Source organism: Pangasianodon hypophthalmus, chromosome 2 (assembly GCF_027358585.1).
Source record: "Pangasianodon hypophthalmus isolate fPanHyp1 chromosome 2, fPanHyp1.pri, whole genome shotgun sequence".
Taxonomy (NCBI): domain Eukaryota; kingdom Metazoa; phylum Chordata; class Actinopteri; order Siluriformes; family Pangasiidae; genus Pangasianodon; species Pangasianodon hypophthalmus.
This window is the reverse complement of record NC_069711.1, coordinates 32,687,097-32,704,596: the sequence shown is the minus strand read 5'-3', so window position 1 is coordinate 32,704,596 and position 17,500 is coordinate 32,687,097. Positions and strand designations below refer to the sequence as shown.

At 43.2% G+C, this 17,500-nt stretch overlaps 1 protein-coding gene across 12 annotated transcripts in view; it reads right to left on the bottom strand.

The window, feature by feature from the left end:
* baz2ba (bromodomain adjacent to zinc finger domain, 2Ba) overlaps window positions 1-17,500 on the bottom strand; it is a 92,296-nt gene that overhangs the window by 19,688 nt on the left and 55,108 nt on the right. For 7 of the 12 annotated variants that reach the window (XM_026933109.3, XM_026933108.3, XM_026933113.3 and 4 more), the window contains exons 4-18: window positions 12,792-12,992; window positions 11,926-12,081; window positions 10,770-10,951; window positions 9,368-9,574; window positions 8,771-9,274; window positions 7,023-7,653; window positions 6,005-6,286; window positions 4,922-4,982; window positions 4,688-4,796; window positions 4,354-4,455; window positions 3,615-3,834; window positions 3,414-3,506; window positions 2,779-2,840; window positions 2,391-2,456; window positions 1,443-1,508 (exon numbers count right to left, since the gene is read on the bottom strand). In XM_026933109.3, the coding sequence (XP_026788910.2) occupies window positions 1,443-1,508; window positions 2,391-2,456; window positions 2,779-2,840; window positions 3,414-3,506; window positions 3,615-3,834; window positions 4,354-4,455; window positions 4,688-4,796; window positions 4,922-4,982; window positions 6,005-6,286; window positions 7,023-7,653; window positions 8,771-9,274; window positions 9,368-9,574; window positions 10,770-10,951; window positions 11,926-12,081; window positions 12,792-12,992 (2,942 nt within the window). The remainder of the gene's footprint in view (window positions 1-1,442; window positions 1,509-2,390; window positions 2,457-2,778; window positions 2,841-3,413; window positions 3,507-3,614; window positions 3,835-4,353; window positions 4,456-4,687; window positions 4,797-4,921; window positions 4,983-6,004; window positions 6,287-7,022; window positions 7,654-8,770; window positions 9,275-9,367; window positions 9,575-10,769; window positions 10,952-11,925; window positions 12,082-12,791; window positions 12,993-17,500) is intronic. The other 5 variants (XM_026933112.3, XM_026933117.3, XM_026933119.3 and 2 more) reach the window with 1 other exon arrangement.

Genomic DNA, 17,500 nt, shown 5'->3' with positions numbered 1-17,500 from the left:
CACACACACACACATAATCAGCAAGACATCACTTCAGATCAAACAGAACTTAGAGTCTGAGACGTTATCAAGAAGAAACGCACAAACAGTAAAAGGCAAAAATAAACCCAGATTATTAGTTTAGCTCTAAACAGGATACAGCGAGGCGAGAGGCAAACGTCAGCGTGTATTTAACAGTTTCTCAAGTAAAGGAAAAAAACACACACACACATTTCTCGGTCACGCACACTTGATCAGCCCAGATGTGTTTGGAATCCAAATTAGTCTTCTTTTGCTTTAAATCAGAGCTATAATGCAAGCTAAGTACAAATAACGAAAGCTTATAACCATCCTGCAACGTGAAATCCTGATTCAATTTCTCTTCAACTTAATCTACAAACTAAAACGGGAAATCAAGAATTTCCCTCATGGGATCAATAAAGTATATCTATCTATCTATCTATCTATCTAAAACGTACCACAATACTGACACATTTCTCTGTAACAACTGCCCCTAGACTTCCATTATAAACGATTCTACAGCAAATGTTCCCTTTTTTTTTTTAGCAGTACACAGTAACAAACTTCTCAAAGTCACTCTTCTCCAAGATGTTCCTTTGCTTTATAAAAATGCATCAGTAGTCTCAGGGACAATTTGTGCAGTTTTATAAGGAAACTGGCTGGTAGGTTTTTAGCGTCATGGAGAACCTGATACAGTTCTTCTGGCGACTCGGACTTTCACACTTGCTTCTGTTTTTGCAGGAAAATTCGACTTAATTTTATATGTGTATATATATACATCTGAAACGTGGTGTACTATTTAATGTGTTACTTTGTTTACTGACACACAAACAATTTCTGTAACAATACATTTTTTTGTTGGAAAAGTAATGTTTGAAAATCTAAAATGTTTTTGTATTGACTCATAAAATCAAAATCGATAACCAAAATAAGACTTGCACAGTACTGCACATCAGAAAACAAAAGTGGCCGTGCTATCTGTTTATGAGGGATGGTGTTATTCTTTATCTCCTGTCAATCAAAGCAACGCTAGCCATCTGTACATGTCTGTGAGCTCAAGTATGCGGAAGAGGGCAAATAGCACTTTCTTCCGAGTCTGTTCACTTCACTTGAAGGAGTTTCGTTTGGTTGTTTTTTTTTAATGTATTTTTTAATGTAAACTATTTCAAACCTTGCAGAGGTTTGCATCAAGTGAATGCAAATTTCAGGAAGCCATGTTTCCAGGTTGCTAAGTAGTAGTTACTAGCTTCCATTACTTGTTAGCTATGTTAGCATTGTACTTCCAGTCATGTGATTTCTCCTCAGCCATTCAGACTGCGAGAATGTTCTGTAGAGGTGAATCAGGAAGGGCCATAACGATGTAAACGTGTCCAGCAGAGACCAAGAGACCGTTCTGGATCTCCGGCCCTGAGGTTAGGCCCTCGAAACACAGACACACTGACCTTTAAGCGCTTTTCCGCCTCCAAGATTTTGGCATTGGCAGCCTCTTCCCGCTTTTTCCGCTTTGCCTGCCAATATAGAACAGGTCTTGGTCACACAGTGAGAAGCAGAAAGGCCCAAATTAAAACACGGCACTGTGACGGCTGCCTTGTTTACGCGTCGTTGTGATCGATGTGCGCTAGTGAGAAAAGATCCTCACTTAATAAGAGCACAACATCCTGCAGTGGATGCGTGTGTGTGTGTGTGTGTGTGTTGGCTGCTTGCTATTCACTACATGGCATTTGGAGGCTGTGCTAATCGGAGAGTTACGCAACACTGAGTCAGTGATTGAGAACCTTTGCGACGAGTACGTCAGTTCTTGTCAGAATAAGCCCAGGGATCTTTGAAATTATTCAATATCCCCCCTCGTTCTGACAAACGGCAGCAGGAGGGAAAAAAACAAACAAAAAAAAAGAACGTCTGAGAATTAGCTGGAAATTTCAATGTGTAATTACAAACAGAAAGAAATCCCGTTCGGAATGGTTTGCCAACCGTGTCAGCTCCAATTTGATTTCGCTCTGCTAAAACACTTTTCAGGCTTCTATAATTGGGTGCGAAAAGTAAACATTGTTTTTTTGTTCCTTCTACTTATGCAAGACCTGTTATTGTTAGAAAAAAAAAATCTTTTATGTCTAATTTAACCGTGCTCCGAGAAACAGGAGGCAGCAAATTTAATATTCAAAAACTGTCCACCAAAACCAATTTAGCGATAGTCTGGAGAAAAAAAAATATGCAGGAGTCACAACCCCTAAAATGCTAGAGAGCAATTCTGGCGTAGTGTGTGCTCCATGTTAAACAGACGCTGAGTGTGTGGTGGTGGTGTGTATTTGCAGAATGTTAAGCTTATTTCAACTCTATCTCTTGTCTTTTTCTTTTTTTTTTCCTCCACATCCCCCAGAGTCAGTCCATACCTCGAGAATCTGCTGCGCGCGGAGCTCCTTCTCCATCCGGATTTGCTGAATGCGCTTTATCTTTTCCTGCTCGGACAGAAGGAGAGAGGGTGTGTGTTAATTGAAAGCGCCGCTGTGCATTTAAACGAAGCCGCAAATAGCAGGATTAGCAAAACTCTCGGAGGTTAGTGCAGAGTAGAGGACGCGACTCTGTCAGTCACTGCCAAGAACACTGAAGAGAACAAAGTTTCGAGGAACTCAGTTAACTTCTCATACTTCTAACGCCTACTTCTTTGCGTGTGTGTGTGTGTGTGTGTGTGTGTGTGTGTTATATATAAAGAATAAGGAATAAGGAACAGGAATATTTTGGACACAGGAGAGGTGTCGGGAGCTTAGATGAAACACTGACCTGCTGTTTGAGAATCTTGATTTGCTCCTTCTGTTTCCTCCTCTCCTCTGCAGCCATGATGGCTGAAACAAACAAAAAAAATTTTTTTTTTAATTTGAAAACATTTTGAGTGCATCTACAGTCAACTCCAGAATTATTGGCACTCTTTAAAATGAACAGCATGCACTTTGAGCTTTAATGTACCGAGATGCTGGATAGTTTTATTTTAAAAACTACATTTCATCAAACATAAAAAAAAATCTTCAAGACGTAGTACTTAAGTAGTATTTTTAAGTAGTACTATAAGTAGAAGCACTTTAAGTAGTATTCTTAGGTTGGTAGTATGTGTTAAGTAGTATACTATGGTTTTGAAAATATTGGCACCCCACTCCACCAATCAATATCTTGTGGAAATAACCGCATCAGGCCACTTCCTCTAAAGATATTTTTATCTTAAGTTGTCAATGAATTTGCCAGAACTGTTTTTGACAAATACAGCATGTTCTTTCTTACATTCTTGCCTGCTTGCTTACTTATTTATTTTAATTATTTTAGAGTAAAGGTTAATCATTTCTCTAATTACTCTAATTATTAAATTTAAGTCATTTTATGTAAAGGGTGCCAATATTTGAGCAATATTCGTATTTGAGCTGTACCTTGCTGTTTGCGAGCTTCTTTAGCCGCTCGTGCAAGTGCCTGTTTCTCCAGCTTCCTCATCAGCTTCATCTGAGCAGCCTGCCGGGCGATTTCTGGAACACAAGAGAGCAGAACAGGAAGGTTGTGGAAGGCTCAGCAGTAGCGCTCAGCGTTTCTGTGTGGTGTAGGTGCTGGGTGGGTGAGGAGGATGCTAGCGTTACCCTGAGCCTCCAGTTTGCGGAGCAGCTTAGCCTCAGAGGCGCTGGGGAACTCCGTGTGGCCCACGTTGGGCGGACGACCCTTCCTGCGGCGTGCACTGGAGCCCTCGCTGTCGCCGGCTGCGTGCTGGCGCTCAGTGTTGGGCGGCCGACCCCTGCGGCCCTCCATGGCTCTGATGCGTGGTATGACCTCGTCCTCGCTCAGCGGGCACCACTGCAGACCCTGAGGGGGGAGTGACACGAGCAAACCGACCAATCAGATCGCAGCACGGAGGTCCCGTTTGTCTTTCTAACTATCTTTGTGTTTGCTTCTTAATATTACACCATCATTAATATTAAGCAATAATGTTAAAGTACAGACTAGTGAAGTTATAAATATATAAGGATATTAGTGCAAAAAAAGAGATAAATCAATCAAAGCAAATTTAGGGAATATTTATTTTTTTTACAAAAATAATAAATCTTAGACATAACCCCAACACACAAAACAGAAACAGAAACAGAACACCCTGTGGAGGTAATGAAAGCTGATTATCGCATGGCTTCCTACAGTATAATATAAGCGGAGGACTTTTAGTCTATATATCGGGGTTCAAATCGAAATCCTTGCCCTCTTGATTCAAGATGAAAGTGAGAGAAAAAGAGTGAGAGACTGAGGTGGGGGGAAAAGAAAGAAAACACAACCAAAAATAAATCAATAAAATAAAGAAAAAAGAGAGAGAGAGAGATGAAAGGCATTCACCTGGGGTCCTTCTCTGGCTTCATAGAAGTCACCAACCCTTATTTTTGCACTGAAGCTAAAATTATCGCGTGTGATGTCAGTTATTCCGTATCTGGATAGATACTACAGAAGAGAGAATAATAATGACGTTTGGTGAGACAGAGAGCCATCAGGAAGTAGTAGCACACTGAAAGCTGGGCACTACACAGCAAAGCTACACTACACAGGGGGAGAAGGAGGGAGGCTGGAGTAGCGGGGAAGCTACTGGAAGGTTTGTTTTATAATTTTTCGGGTTTCCTTGGGGATTTGTGGGTACTAAAAGCGAGTGCGGGAGGGGTCAGAGGTCGGAGGTTACCTTCACGACGTCGGGGTACTGCCGCAATCGCTTTCCGCAGGGTGCGTAATATGCAACGTCTCCTTGGAGACGACCTCCGGCGGATTTGATCCTGGTCTCTCTACGCCAGCTAGAGTGGGGAAGACAGAGATGCTGTCAGCTCGAGCGTGATGGTGACAAAAAGTAAACGCAATTTGAGGAAATTATATGTATGAGAAAGAGAGAGACGTGTTTGAGTCATGCTGTTACACATACCCCATTTCTAAAGGAGTCTTTAGATCATCCTCGTTCATCACACGCTTCCTTTTTCCAGATCCTAGAGACACGAGAGAGAGAGAAAAAGAGAGACGAGAGAGAGCGAGAGATTCAGACTAGAACACACACACTCACACACACTCATACACACACAGGTTTGTTTTACTATCCTTGTGAAGACCTTCTAATTAATTATTAATTCAATTCCAACACCTAAATGCAACCTGTTTGACTTTTTAAGCTGTTTTTTTTTTAAAACCGTTTTTGCATGAAAGCAGTTTTCCACTTGGGGACAAGCCAAACGTCCACACAAAGTCAAAACTGTCAGATATTCCTGTCCCCACTATGATATAAAAACACACATGCACACACACACACACACACACACACACACTTTATGAGCAGCAAAGTGAACAGCTTGGCGCAGTAGAAAACGAGACTTGCAGTCAATATGGCGTTCACACCATTAGCTTTTCACCGTCCTGAAAGCTTCTTCCTCTGACATCGAGTCATCACGTTCCTCAAAGCCAGTGCAAACACACTCCCGACACACACACACACACACACACACACAGTGTGGGAGTGAGAGAGCAACAAGTGCTCTTCCTGCTGTTGAAACTCAGCCAAGAACAAACCCACGGGCTTGACATGTTTGTTGGATTTGTGAGTATTTTGTTTAACGAATCTCCCTGGGAAAAAAAAAGCCGGAGTCAGCCAAAAAGCCATAATGAGTGTGTAAACCCGAGCCAACAGGTTCAACCAAACATGGCTCAGAGGTTACCGTAAACTACGCACAACCGCACACACACACACACAGTCCTCATTAGCTACTGCATTTACTATATCAACCAGCTCTCGTCCACAAGGGAGATAACAAGATTAAGAAGGAAATGTGTTCATTTTGAGGAAAAATAAATAAACCAAAGCATCACAGATGCCTATAACCACAGTTTACCCTTCTATAAATAGCGCTCGTCAACTAAATGTGACAGCATGATCGCAAAAACACCGCAATGCAGACGTTTTTTCATCCAGCGCATTAAGTGTAAAGCCATTTACAGCTTTAAGTTTCCCGGAGATTACCTGGAGAGGTTCCGACGGAATACGACGAGGAAGGCGAACTGTGATAGGTCAAGGCACCGGAGCCACTCACGAAGGTGGGCGTGGCCACGCCGGAGGGCTTAATGACTTGGAGGTTGAGTGGCGAGCAGTCGGGCAGGCTGTAATTGGCAGAGGCGGAGGCGAGCAGGGGCAGGTTTTTGCCCAGCTTCAATGGCGTCCTCTCGCCGTCAGTCTCCGTCTCTGTCGTGTCCCTGTTCTTCCTCGCCGAGCCGTTCAGCTCGCTGTCTGAGTTACTGTCTGACTCTGAGAGACAAAACGAGTAAATAAAAACAAAATGCTCATGAATAGGTGTGGAAAAAATAAATATCAAAAGAACAACTGATTCTAGGACACTTTATTCCTTCAGCTGTTATTTTGTTTATTTTCTTCCACACGCATTTACTCATTTATCTTTTTTGCTTTCTTATCCTACATTCACTCTAGCAGATGACAAGTCGCTTGTGCTGACGTTGACATGTAGTGGCCCCTAGTGGTATCTCTTGTGGGCGTGGCCCACAGAAGCAGTAGTAGCTATATATAGCTTTTAAAGCTAACTAGTCAAATAAAAATTTAATAAAGTACTAAATAATGTTAAATCTGGTTGTTTGATTTACATGTTATGTGCTCAGCTTCACTGGCAGATTAACTTACCAAGCGCGCTTACTATACTAGCTTCACACACTCACCAGGCGCACCAACAATCTCTGCTACTTTCTTCCAAGCTTTATTTTTCTTTGTAATGTTTGTATACACATTTAATGATAGGTTCTATATGACAGGATAAGATGAAACCACAGTTATAAGTTTAAAATTGCAAGTAGGTTCTAAAGTTTGAGTGGGGAACCGGAGCTGAAGAAACATCGGACACACATCACACACGCCGTAGCACTAGTCCGAAGAATCGCCTGATCCAATCATATGGACTTGTCACCTAATTTACACGAAGTTGTGAAAACGAATGTAGGGTCTTTAAATATTGTTTCATAAACATTTCACAAACCTGAGAGACTGTCATCCTCATCCTCCTCGTCCTCCTCTTCATCATCCACATCATCATCCTCGTCATCGTCGTCGTCCTCGCCCGACTCGTCCGAGTCCTTCTTGCCCGGAGTCTCCTGCTCTCCCGCTCCGTGGTGGAACAGATCCACAAGAGACTTCACCAAGTGCTTCTGGGAAACATCCTTCCAGGCCTCCAGGGCTCTGGGCGTCTTGTTTTTGCGGGAGGCGCGGGGTCGCGCTGGCAGGGCGGATGCGGGTACTAGAGCAGGCAGCAGGGCAGGTAAAGGGGCGGGCACAGACATGTCCTTCCTGCCGCCGGTGCTGAGGTTGACGGGCAGGTCGGAACGAGGTTTGGTGGTGAGCGCTAGCGGGGTGTCCTGCGTGGAGCTCTGGATGACGCCGTTGGTGTGGCCCAGGCCCAGGAGAGTCTGAGTGAGCATGAGGCTCGGCGACGCAGCCACACCCTGAGCAGCTGGAGGCTTGGTACGACCCGATGTGGATTTGGGAGGGAGAATGGAAGAAGAGGAGGAGGAGGAAGAGGAGGATACAACCGCGGAACTCTTCGAGGTCTTGTAAAGGTCGTGCTGCTTCTTGAGCTGGAGTGGGAACTCCTGGTCATGCGCAAGTAAAGACTGGATAAAAAAAAAAAACAAAGAAAAAGGGAGGGAGAGAAAAACAGACAGAGAGAGATTAAAATGAGACGTTACAGAGAAAGAGAGACAACATAAAGCATTAAAAAAAAGGACTTGGGAGGAGTTGGAAGGAAATGTGGTAATTGCCCTGGTTGTCATGTGGCATAGGCGCTGATGGCGAGTGCAAGTGTGTGTGTGTGTGTGTGTGTGTGTGCACGCGCGCGTGTGTGTGTGAGTGCGCTGTGACTCAGTTTGGCTCCTCATCAGTTCTGGGAACAAAAGAGTCCAGAGCAGACGTCGCTCGCAGTGTCTCCGCCATTAAAGCGCCACTCACCACCGGGGGCGAAAAAAGCACAGAAACACTCTCTCTATTGAGCACGATTTGCTCAATGGCTCTAGATTTCTGCGTCGCTCGGGTTCTGTTTCCTGTCTCCCATCGGTAAACACATGTTTGACATCTGAATGGTAATTTCAAATGAATGAAACCCAAAAGCACAGGCCGATATTAGACTGTTCAGTACAATAATTGTGCAATAAAAACCACTTTAGCCGATTACGATGAACGGGTATTAGCCTCTTCAGCAGTAATTTCATGCTTACAGAAGAAAGGGTGGGAATAAATCCATTTCTGCTCTCATTTGCTAAGAATCTAGGAGTAAGAAGTTGTGGAGTTAATTGCTTGTTGGCTTTCGGAGGCGCAATTTTTTTTATGAAGCTAACCGCATTCCTTTACAAAACTGATTCATGCAGTGGGAAATCCAATGCTACAGATAAGAGCATGGAGAAGCGTAGCTCTTTCACCCCCCTCACTCTCTCTCTCTCTCTATCTCTCCCTCTCTCTCTGACCTTTTCAATGAGGCTGGTCAATACAGAGAGACGGATGCTGAATACCAACTGCGTCCTGAAACCCCTCATCCAAAATTGGCTTTAATGCTACACAGACAAACTGCTCGAGCTCATTTGCTTTTCTGCTAAATGAAAAACAAAATGAAACTAAACAATGAGATGAACGAGTGATTAATGCATGTAATTCGATTCTCCCAAATACGGTTATAGTGTGCGCTCAGAGTCTCACCCAGATACCAATCAGTTAGCCCAGGTTCGTGTACACGCCCACCTGTTTCAGTCTATAGTCGGCGATGTGGGACAGAGAGCTCTCCAGAAGCTTCCTGCTGCTCAGCGAGTCCAGAGGCGGTGCCTGAGACTTGTGGGAGGAGCCCCGTGCTCTGGGGGAGGGGCTCAGAGGAGGTGGTTTGGGAGAAGATGACAGGGGGAGAGGTTTGGGAGGAGAAGGGACCGACAGCGGTTTAGGGGAGGAGCAGAGAGAAAGTGGGAGTGGCTGATGAGAGGCGATGGGCAGGGGTCGAGGAGAGGAGGAGCTGAGGTGCTGAGGGGAGGAGTCATGCTGCGATTGGCCAATCAGAGCCAGCGGTTTGGCGTTAATGGCGAAGCCGGTGGACTGGATGACGCTGGTGGGCTGTGCGAGTCTGTCTCTGGATTTGGAAGCGAGGGGTGAGGACTGAGAGCGGGCATCCGGAGCGGCATTGCCCTCCCGAAGGTCCCACGCTTTCGCAGGTCTGGAATGTTCCTGCTTACTCAGCCGCAGGTTTGCAGCTGCAACCTGAGGAAGAATCAGAGAAAAGAAAATCCAGTTAGTCACGACTTAGGCTCAGGGCAATACAGTTTACTTTTAAAAAAAATACACGACTCAAACCTTCGTTTTCTTTTTCTTCTGTCGTTCTTTTTCAGAATCTGACTCTTCGCTGTCTTTACTCTGGTCGTCGTCGTCATCGTCATCGTCGTCCTCCTCGCCGAAGTCATCCAGATCACTGCTGCTGACTCCTTCAATGTCACTGTCCAAAGATGATCCTGATTCGCTGTCGCTCACACCAGATCCCTCTGTCTGTTTCTTACGCGGTTTCTACAGCAACCAACAAACACATCAATAATTAAGTAAGGAACCGAACGCTCAGGGGCGTGCTGTTAACGGAAAATAACCAACGACAAGTGGTGTGATGTAGTGGAGTTACTGCTACCACCAAGAAGTTGATTATTTTCCTTTTACAGCAAGTGTTTTATACACCACAGCAATTTGACAAGTATTATATTTATTTATTAAAGAACACGTCATATGTTTTTATCCATTTACAGTTACACTTAACATCATGGAATATCCATGAAACAAGTTAAATCCTGTTCTCACTTACATTATAGCAGCTATAAACAACTGCAGCTTGGCATGTTACTGAGAAACCACAAAGCGTAAACTCCTCTGTCATGAAGATGAAGATTACCTCTGACTGTTACAAAGCACTGACACTGGAGACTCATTCCATAAATGTTAAACAAATATTACAGAAAATGTCACCATTTCAAAAATGACCAACGCTTCATTCGTCTGTTTACAAAGTGATCTCTGTACGAGCTGTTACCAGAGAAACGATGACGTATTAGAACGAGTGCATTAATGTAAACCTGTGACTGACTGTTACAGCCAAGACTACAGTCAGAGCTGCTGTCATGAAACAATCCAACAAATCAGCACAAATCAAATATGACCAGCGCTGTGGTTTATCAGTAATCTGTCATGCTCTTCAATACATGGTTTGGTTTAAAATAAAATAATAATGTTGATAATGTGACTCAAATCTGAAGTCAAATAAAACACTAGACAGACAACATGATCACACGCCGTATTCATGTGCATAACGAGACCCGCTTGGCATGACGATGACTTTACTGTAGCTGCAGCATGACAGACGCACGTCATACTTTTACTGAGCCAATATTAGCACAGAAGTGCACGAGATGTATTTATAATCAGATTTCTACTGCAATGGACTGGAATCACAACAACAACAAATGAAGAAATGTGGCAGAATGTTTAGGAAGAATTTCTGTCGTTCAGTCTATTCACTTGTCTTGCTAGCAGAAAGTCCAAGTGGCTCGACTTCCTGCATTTCTCTTTGTTTCGATAACCATCTAAGTGGGATTTTTAGTGTCTGATAAAGCCGATCTTTCACATTTGACTCCACAGAATGATTCTTTAAGCCCCAGACCACGAGATGAGAATCAACGAGACTAGAAAAGCTGTAATGACGATGTTCAATTTTTACCTTCTCTTTTGGTTTCTGCGAGGGTTTCTCTTGGAGATCTCCTGTGCTGTTGCTGTGATGAGAGGCCTTGCGGGCGCGAGGCTTGACGCTGGAGGTGTTGAGAGCGGGCGAGGACGACACGGACGCGCTGCCTTTAGTCGTGGACGGAGAGACCACACTGCCGTTCAGAGCTCCGTTAACACCTGAGACACACACACAGACACACACATACACAGTGAAGTGATGTCGTTATTTTATTAAAGGTTTATGTGATATGAACACAGTGTATGAGTGCAGCACTACTGCTGAGGATAACTGTATAAAATTACAGGTTTAGTAATATTCAGATGCATCAGAACACTATTTAGAACAGTAATTATATTAATTAAGAATTAAAAAATGCATTTTTAGAGCATTAGTACTTTAATGCTGTAAAAATACTCACTGCCAAAATGAGATCTTAGCAAGTGAAAATATCTTAATAATAGTCAAATTAATGAGAATATTCAAATTCCACATTTTATAAACTCATTTCAAGCTTGAAATGGCCTAAACTAAATTTAAGCATTTATTTCTAGAAAGTAGTAAAAATATCTGCCATTAGAATAAGAAAATTTGATGCCTGAAACTAGGATGAGCATGCAAAAACAGGCTGAAAAATCCCTGGGATTTTAGGGGGAGGTCTTTGGGATTTATCTTTGGGATAACTCTATTTGATTTATAATCCTCATAAGAAGAAATTCTGATATATTTGCAAGATATATGCGAGATATTTTCACTTGCTAAGAAATCATAAGTAGATTATTTTTTTTCCACGTGCACTAAAGATAGCAAACACGCGCACACACACACAAACATGTCTAACAATCTCGCTGCGCCCTAAAGCACGAATCTACTTAAACACTGAGCTGAAATTCAGTTTGTCTTCATATGAAACTGAATAACAGAGTGTATCAAGTTGATAATTACTACAAATTAGGAAGATTGATCGAAAACAGACAAGAGATGGAATTATCGTCGACCATCTCTCAACTATGAAACCGAATTACTATGCAATTCCAGCTCTATATCCGACATTATTTCCACACATCATCGATTAGGCATCGTGTTACGGTACACAGACTCAGATGCTGAGCTCTGTAATCTCAGAGTACAGACACGTGTTGGTGTCGTTCACCTTTAGGACCCTGGCTGCTTTTGCTCAGGGTTTTGGACGTATAGGGCGTGGCCTCGTGGTTCTGAAGGGGAGGAGCAAACAGCGGGGGCAGGCCTAGGAAATGAGGGAAGAAGGCTGCTGGACTCCGCCCATGAGCTTCAGCCGCTCTCCACCACTCTGAGATTTGAAAGAAATACAAATTCATCGTTATATTACATCACAACACTGTCAAAATCTTGATTCTGATTGGTCAGAAGGTGTCAACTTTATTTCCTACAAATAATTCATCATTACATTAAAAAACTTTGCATCCACATTACACCTCATTTACACCTGACTGCTTCTGCTTGTGTATTTATATTGATGTAGTCACGTTTAATTAGTTACATCATTATAGATAGTGTAAACAGTTACACAGTACTGCTGTTTATATTCTCTAGCTCTCTCTCTCTCTCACACACACACACACCAAAGTGAGGTCATCTGTTGTCATGCAAATTTAGAAAACAAAAAAAAAACAGTACTGAAAGGACAGAAGCTCAAATGAACAGCTATATCATGAAAAGCTATTCCTGCATGCGTGAGGTGAAAACGCTGACCTGCTGATAACCTGAGGATCTGATGGAGTGGGAGGAATTCAGCTCATTTGAATAATAATCAATTATGCGATTTAATGCCTGTGCTCTTTTGATTGTAATGTTGTTGAGCCTCTTCAGAATACATACAGAAACAGAATGACTCGCTTAAAATTCTCAAAACATCTCACAACTCAATAAATGTTATTTATGCACAGAGTCACAAGTTTGTTTTCTGGGAATGTTAGCCAGCATCACTTGCATGGAAATGTATATAATGAGGCAAAAAATAAAAAAAATGAAATGGCTGACCTGTGAAAGCCCCTAGTTGTGGGTGCGCTGCCAGGGCTGCGGTGACCCCCAGCGCTCCGAGACCGCCGAACTCAGGGCGAGCCGCGCCAGGGGAGAGCAGGCCGAAGGCGGGGTGCGCCATCACAGGGAAGGCACTGGGCACCGAGGTCACAGAGGTCACGCTGAACGGCTGCTCACTTCCCGTCACCCCAAACAGAGGACCTGAAACAAAAACACACACACATGACACACGCTCTGACTCATTCTGCACTCATCTGCACAAACTCTTCTGAGCATTTGCTTGGGAATTTCTCAGTATGGATGCATTGGTGGGATTCTCCCAAATCGATGGATGTGATTGATTAGAAGCTGCGATGCTGGAAAATATTAATAAAAGGCAGACTGATCGTCTTTTCTACATGTAATTTGGCTAGCTGCAAGTTGGCGAAGGCTTCAAATGCCTGCTAGTTACACGACAAGCTGTGTTTATTTTTTTTTGTTTGTTTTGTTTTTAACAGAAAAAATAGAGACTGGTGAGTGAACAGGAACTACCCTGTTTTACAGACGTTCTGCAACAATAAACGTAACTATAAACAGATGAAAAGCACGATGTCTTTAACAAAGAAACAAGCAGAACTCTATGCCGAAAGCCTAGTCCTTCTTGGTACTGATTTATACGCCTCAAATATCCTTCAAACATTCTTCAAACAGGAAAGAAGCTATTGAAGAAAAACTATTTCAGACATTTGACCTTGCTGTGACCTTGACCCTGTTTGGATAGATTCCAAAATCTAATCAGTTCATCTGCTGGTTACGAGGAGAATTTCATATAAATCTTACAAATGTTCAGCCACTCGTTCTGGAGATATCGCACTGATAACGAAGATAACGGACTGACGAACAACAGTAGTAGCAGAAGCATAAATGTAGTAGCAGATGAAAATTTTCTGTAGTGTAAGAGGAAGAAAACTCTTCAGGGTGATGTGCTGTTGTAGGAAAATAATCAGCTTCAGTGTGGTAAGCGTGACTCTGCAGGGAGAAAGATTCCCAGGGATCCACGGGAACATGGCCGCGCGAGCAGGAGACCCGGATCAGCCCGGCTAAGACTCCGCACACGGAAAATTTATCATGCAGATTTCCAGCTTTAGACACACACACACACACACACACACACACACAGTTCTATGCCAGAAGAGGAGGGGTGAAAAGCCCTCCACACACACACACACACACACACACACACACACACAAAGCTGTTATCCCAGTGCGTAATTCACTTTTGGAGGGAGAGCCGATGCCATTAGTTCCACACAGAGAGAAAGAGCGAACTCTCTCTTGCTCTACGTGCGCTGTCGCGGCTTTTATGGGCGAGTTTCGAATGCAACAGTCCTGATAAGTATGTGGTGTTTAATGTAATCACAGGCTTGCTGACAGATGCTGACCGAGAGCTATGATCAAAAAAAGAAAAGAAAAAAAAAAACCTCGGAAGTGATATAGTGAGCCAGCATGCTTATTCAATCTCTACTCGTGTAAAAGACATCACCATGCACATGCATTAAATCACCGGAGTGACTTCATCGTAATCTTCATCATCATCATCCTCATCATCGGAGTGTGTTTTTTGGCAGGATGATGTCTCCTCCAGGCGTCAGGTACAATTTCTGCACCACATATTTCATATAAATTCAATTTGCATTAGAGAGCACACTAAAAAAAAAAAAAGTCTCGGCCGCAGCCGTTCCAGCAGCAGCAGCAGCAGCAGCGGCGGCGCGGCCGAGTGCCAGGTCAGGCTCAGGCGGAGGGAAAAAGTGATGACAGAGAAATATGGAGAGGCTTTTTTGCTGCAACTGGGAGGAGACGATGAACAGATGTGTGTGTGTGGATGGTGGAGATGGACGGGTGGTGCAGGAGAAAGTGTTCCCTGTGGACACCACTCACTTTACAAGCTTCAGACTCTGTCTTTCTCTTTCTTTCTTTCTTTCTCTCTCTCACGCACATACACACACACACACACACCCACTTGCACATCTACTACACACTCACACCTTCTCACAGTCTTATCTCCGACACTGGAGACTCCTTCCATATACGTTAAATATATGTGTCCTTACAGAAAACATCGCCATATCAACAGTTGTTACTATAGAAACGATAACAGCACATTAATATAAACCTGTGATTAGGAGCTGCACTGTAGAAAACTGTACAATCAACACCTTCTGACCAATCAGAATGGAGAACACACCATTGACAGCGATGGCACAAGAGAGTGAGAAAGGGAGAAAGTGCAGACGTGGAGATAAATGAACGGGAATGTTCTCCAGAAAGGTTGACATTCACTCCTGATGACACACACACACACACACACACACACAATGGCGGAAAAGCATTCGCCTCGTGTTAATGCGCTTTCAGCCGCCGATAATTAAATCACACACCAAGAGAGAGAGCAGAGCAGAATTACAGGATTACCCGCTATCCTTCCATCCCTCTCTTTTTGTCACTCGCACCCTTATTTGTCTTCCTTCACATTTTTTTCCCTGTTACACTCTTTACCCTCACTCACACACACACAAACACACACACACACACACAATCAACCATCAGTGTCCCCTCCTTCCTCTGCGTCCTTCACTGTGACAAACGGGGCCGTCTCAGAATGCACCGCTGCGTCTCCTCGCCCCGCTCGTGTGGGATGCAGAGCAGAGGGATTAACGTGCCCTTTGTTGGCGTCAATCACGCCGCCGCCGACAGATTGGAGTTAATTGCCAAGCCTGTGTTTGAGGGGGAGAGAGCGCAGACATGTGTTCTCCATTTTAGCCCTGTGAGATGCTCACGTCTTCTCCATTTCAGAGCAGACCTGCCTCGGTGTCCGCCGGCGTGACGACTCGCTCAGCTGGACGCACGGGAAAAAATATATACGTTTAGGACTGTAACGATGCAGATGTTAGACGAGCTTAAAGTCACTCAAAACTTGGATTTTGTTCAACAAATAATTGCTTACAAAAAAACAGCTTTTTTTCCTTATTTATAAGATACCCAGATTCTATGAATATGCAAATAAGAAAACGCCTCCAACCCTACATGCCCCACCCCCTTCCACTGGTACACTGATGCTGCATGGCCTACATTTGCATTGAAAAATGATTGGCTTTTATTTTTATTTTTAGAAAGGAAAGGGAAGGACAGCACAGGGAAGGGAAGGGAAAAGGGAGGAAAGGGAAATGGAAAAAAGAAGGGGAAAGAGAAAGGGAAAAGAAAAAGAATGGGAAAGAACAGGAAAGGAAGGGAAAATCAAAGGAAAATGAAGGGAAGTTTTAAGCAGTTGCCTTTTTTCTTACTTTCTTAACAAGAACTCCACATTCTATGAATATGCAGATTGGAAACGCCCCCAACCTGAATGCCCCACCCCATCCCCTTGTACACTAAAGTTGCATGGCCTACATTCCCATTAAAACATGAATGACTTTTATTTTTAGAAAGGAAAGGAAAGGGGAAAGAAAGTGGAAGTGGAAGAAGAAGGAAGTAAAGGGAAAGGAAGAGAGGTGAAAAGGAAAAGGAAGGAAAGCTTTGACTAAAAAGCCTTTTTTCTCACTTCCTCCAAGAACTCCACATTATATGAATATGCAAACTAGAGACACCCCAAGCCATGCATGCCCCACCCCCTTACCCTGATACACTGATGTTGCATGGCCAGAATTTGCATTCAAATGACAGGCTTTTATTTCAGCTCCCTTGTTTACTAAAAGAAATCCAAGATTTTTTGGAATCTTTCAGGATTTAAAAGATTATTTTCAAACATTTTCTACAGTTTAGCCTGACTTCAAGTGAAGTTTTAGCTAAAATCTAATATTCTGAAAAGTACAGTAGGGCCACTTTTATGCTCCATTACTTATTCATTATAACAGCAAAATTTCAGCTATTGATTCCTGAAGACTGTATTTTAAAAATAGTCCCAATTTCTACAATCTAAAATATCAGCAGAAATCAGAAGCGCAGCAGAGAGGCTGGCCTGCTCTTAAAGTGCAGATAAAACAACACCCCGTTTAGGCCTCGCTCCTCCAGAGACAATGGGAACCTCATAACAAAGCTCCACTTGGCACCCCGGTGCTGAGGTTAGCATGAGCGCAACACACACCCACACACCCACACACACACACACACGGGCGCAGATTGGAGAGATGGTCGATATGAGCATCTAATGGGGAACTCGTACGATCAACACAGGGATGAAAAATATATTGTGCTGCAGAGAGCAGAGAATAAATTACACACTGCAGCTGACACTGAGTCATATATTCTCACAAAGCCATCTCAGTTACACTGTCAGGAAACACCGATTCAACACCGAGCGGACAACAAGTGAAGGCACAGAGGAAAGGAAAAGAAAAAGAACTGCAAACAGAGGGGAAGGGAAGGAAAACTGAAGGAACAGAAAATTTAAAAAGGAAAAATAAGGGAAAGGAAAGGAGAGGAAAACTGAAGAAAAAGAAAGGCAAGGAAAGGAGAGGAAAACTGAAGGAAAAGAGAGGAAAACTGAAGGAAAAGAAAGGAGAGAAAAATTGAAGGAAAGGAAAACTGAAGGAAAAGAAAGGCAAGGAAAGGAAAAGAAAACTGAAGGAAAGGAAAACTGAAAGAAATGAAACTGAAGGAAAGAAACTGAAAGAAAGGAAAGGAAAACTAAAAGAAAGGAAACTGAAGGAAAGAAACTGAAGGAAAGGAAAGGAAAC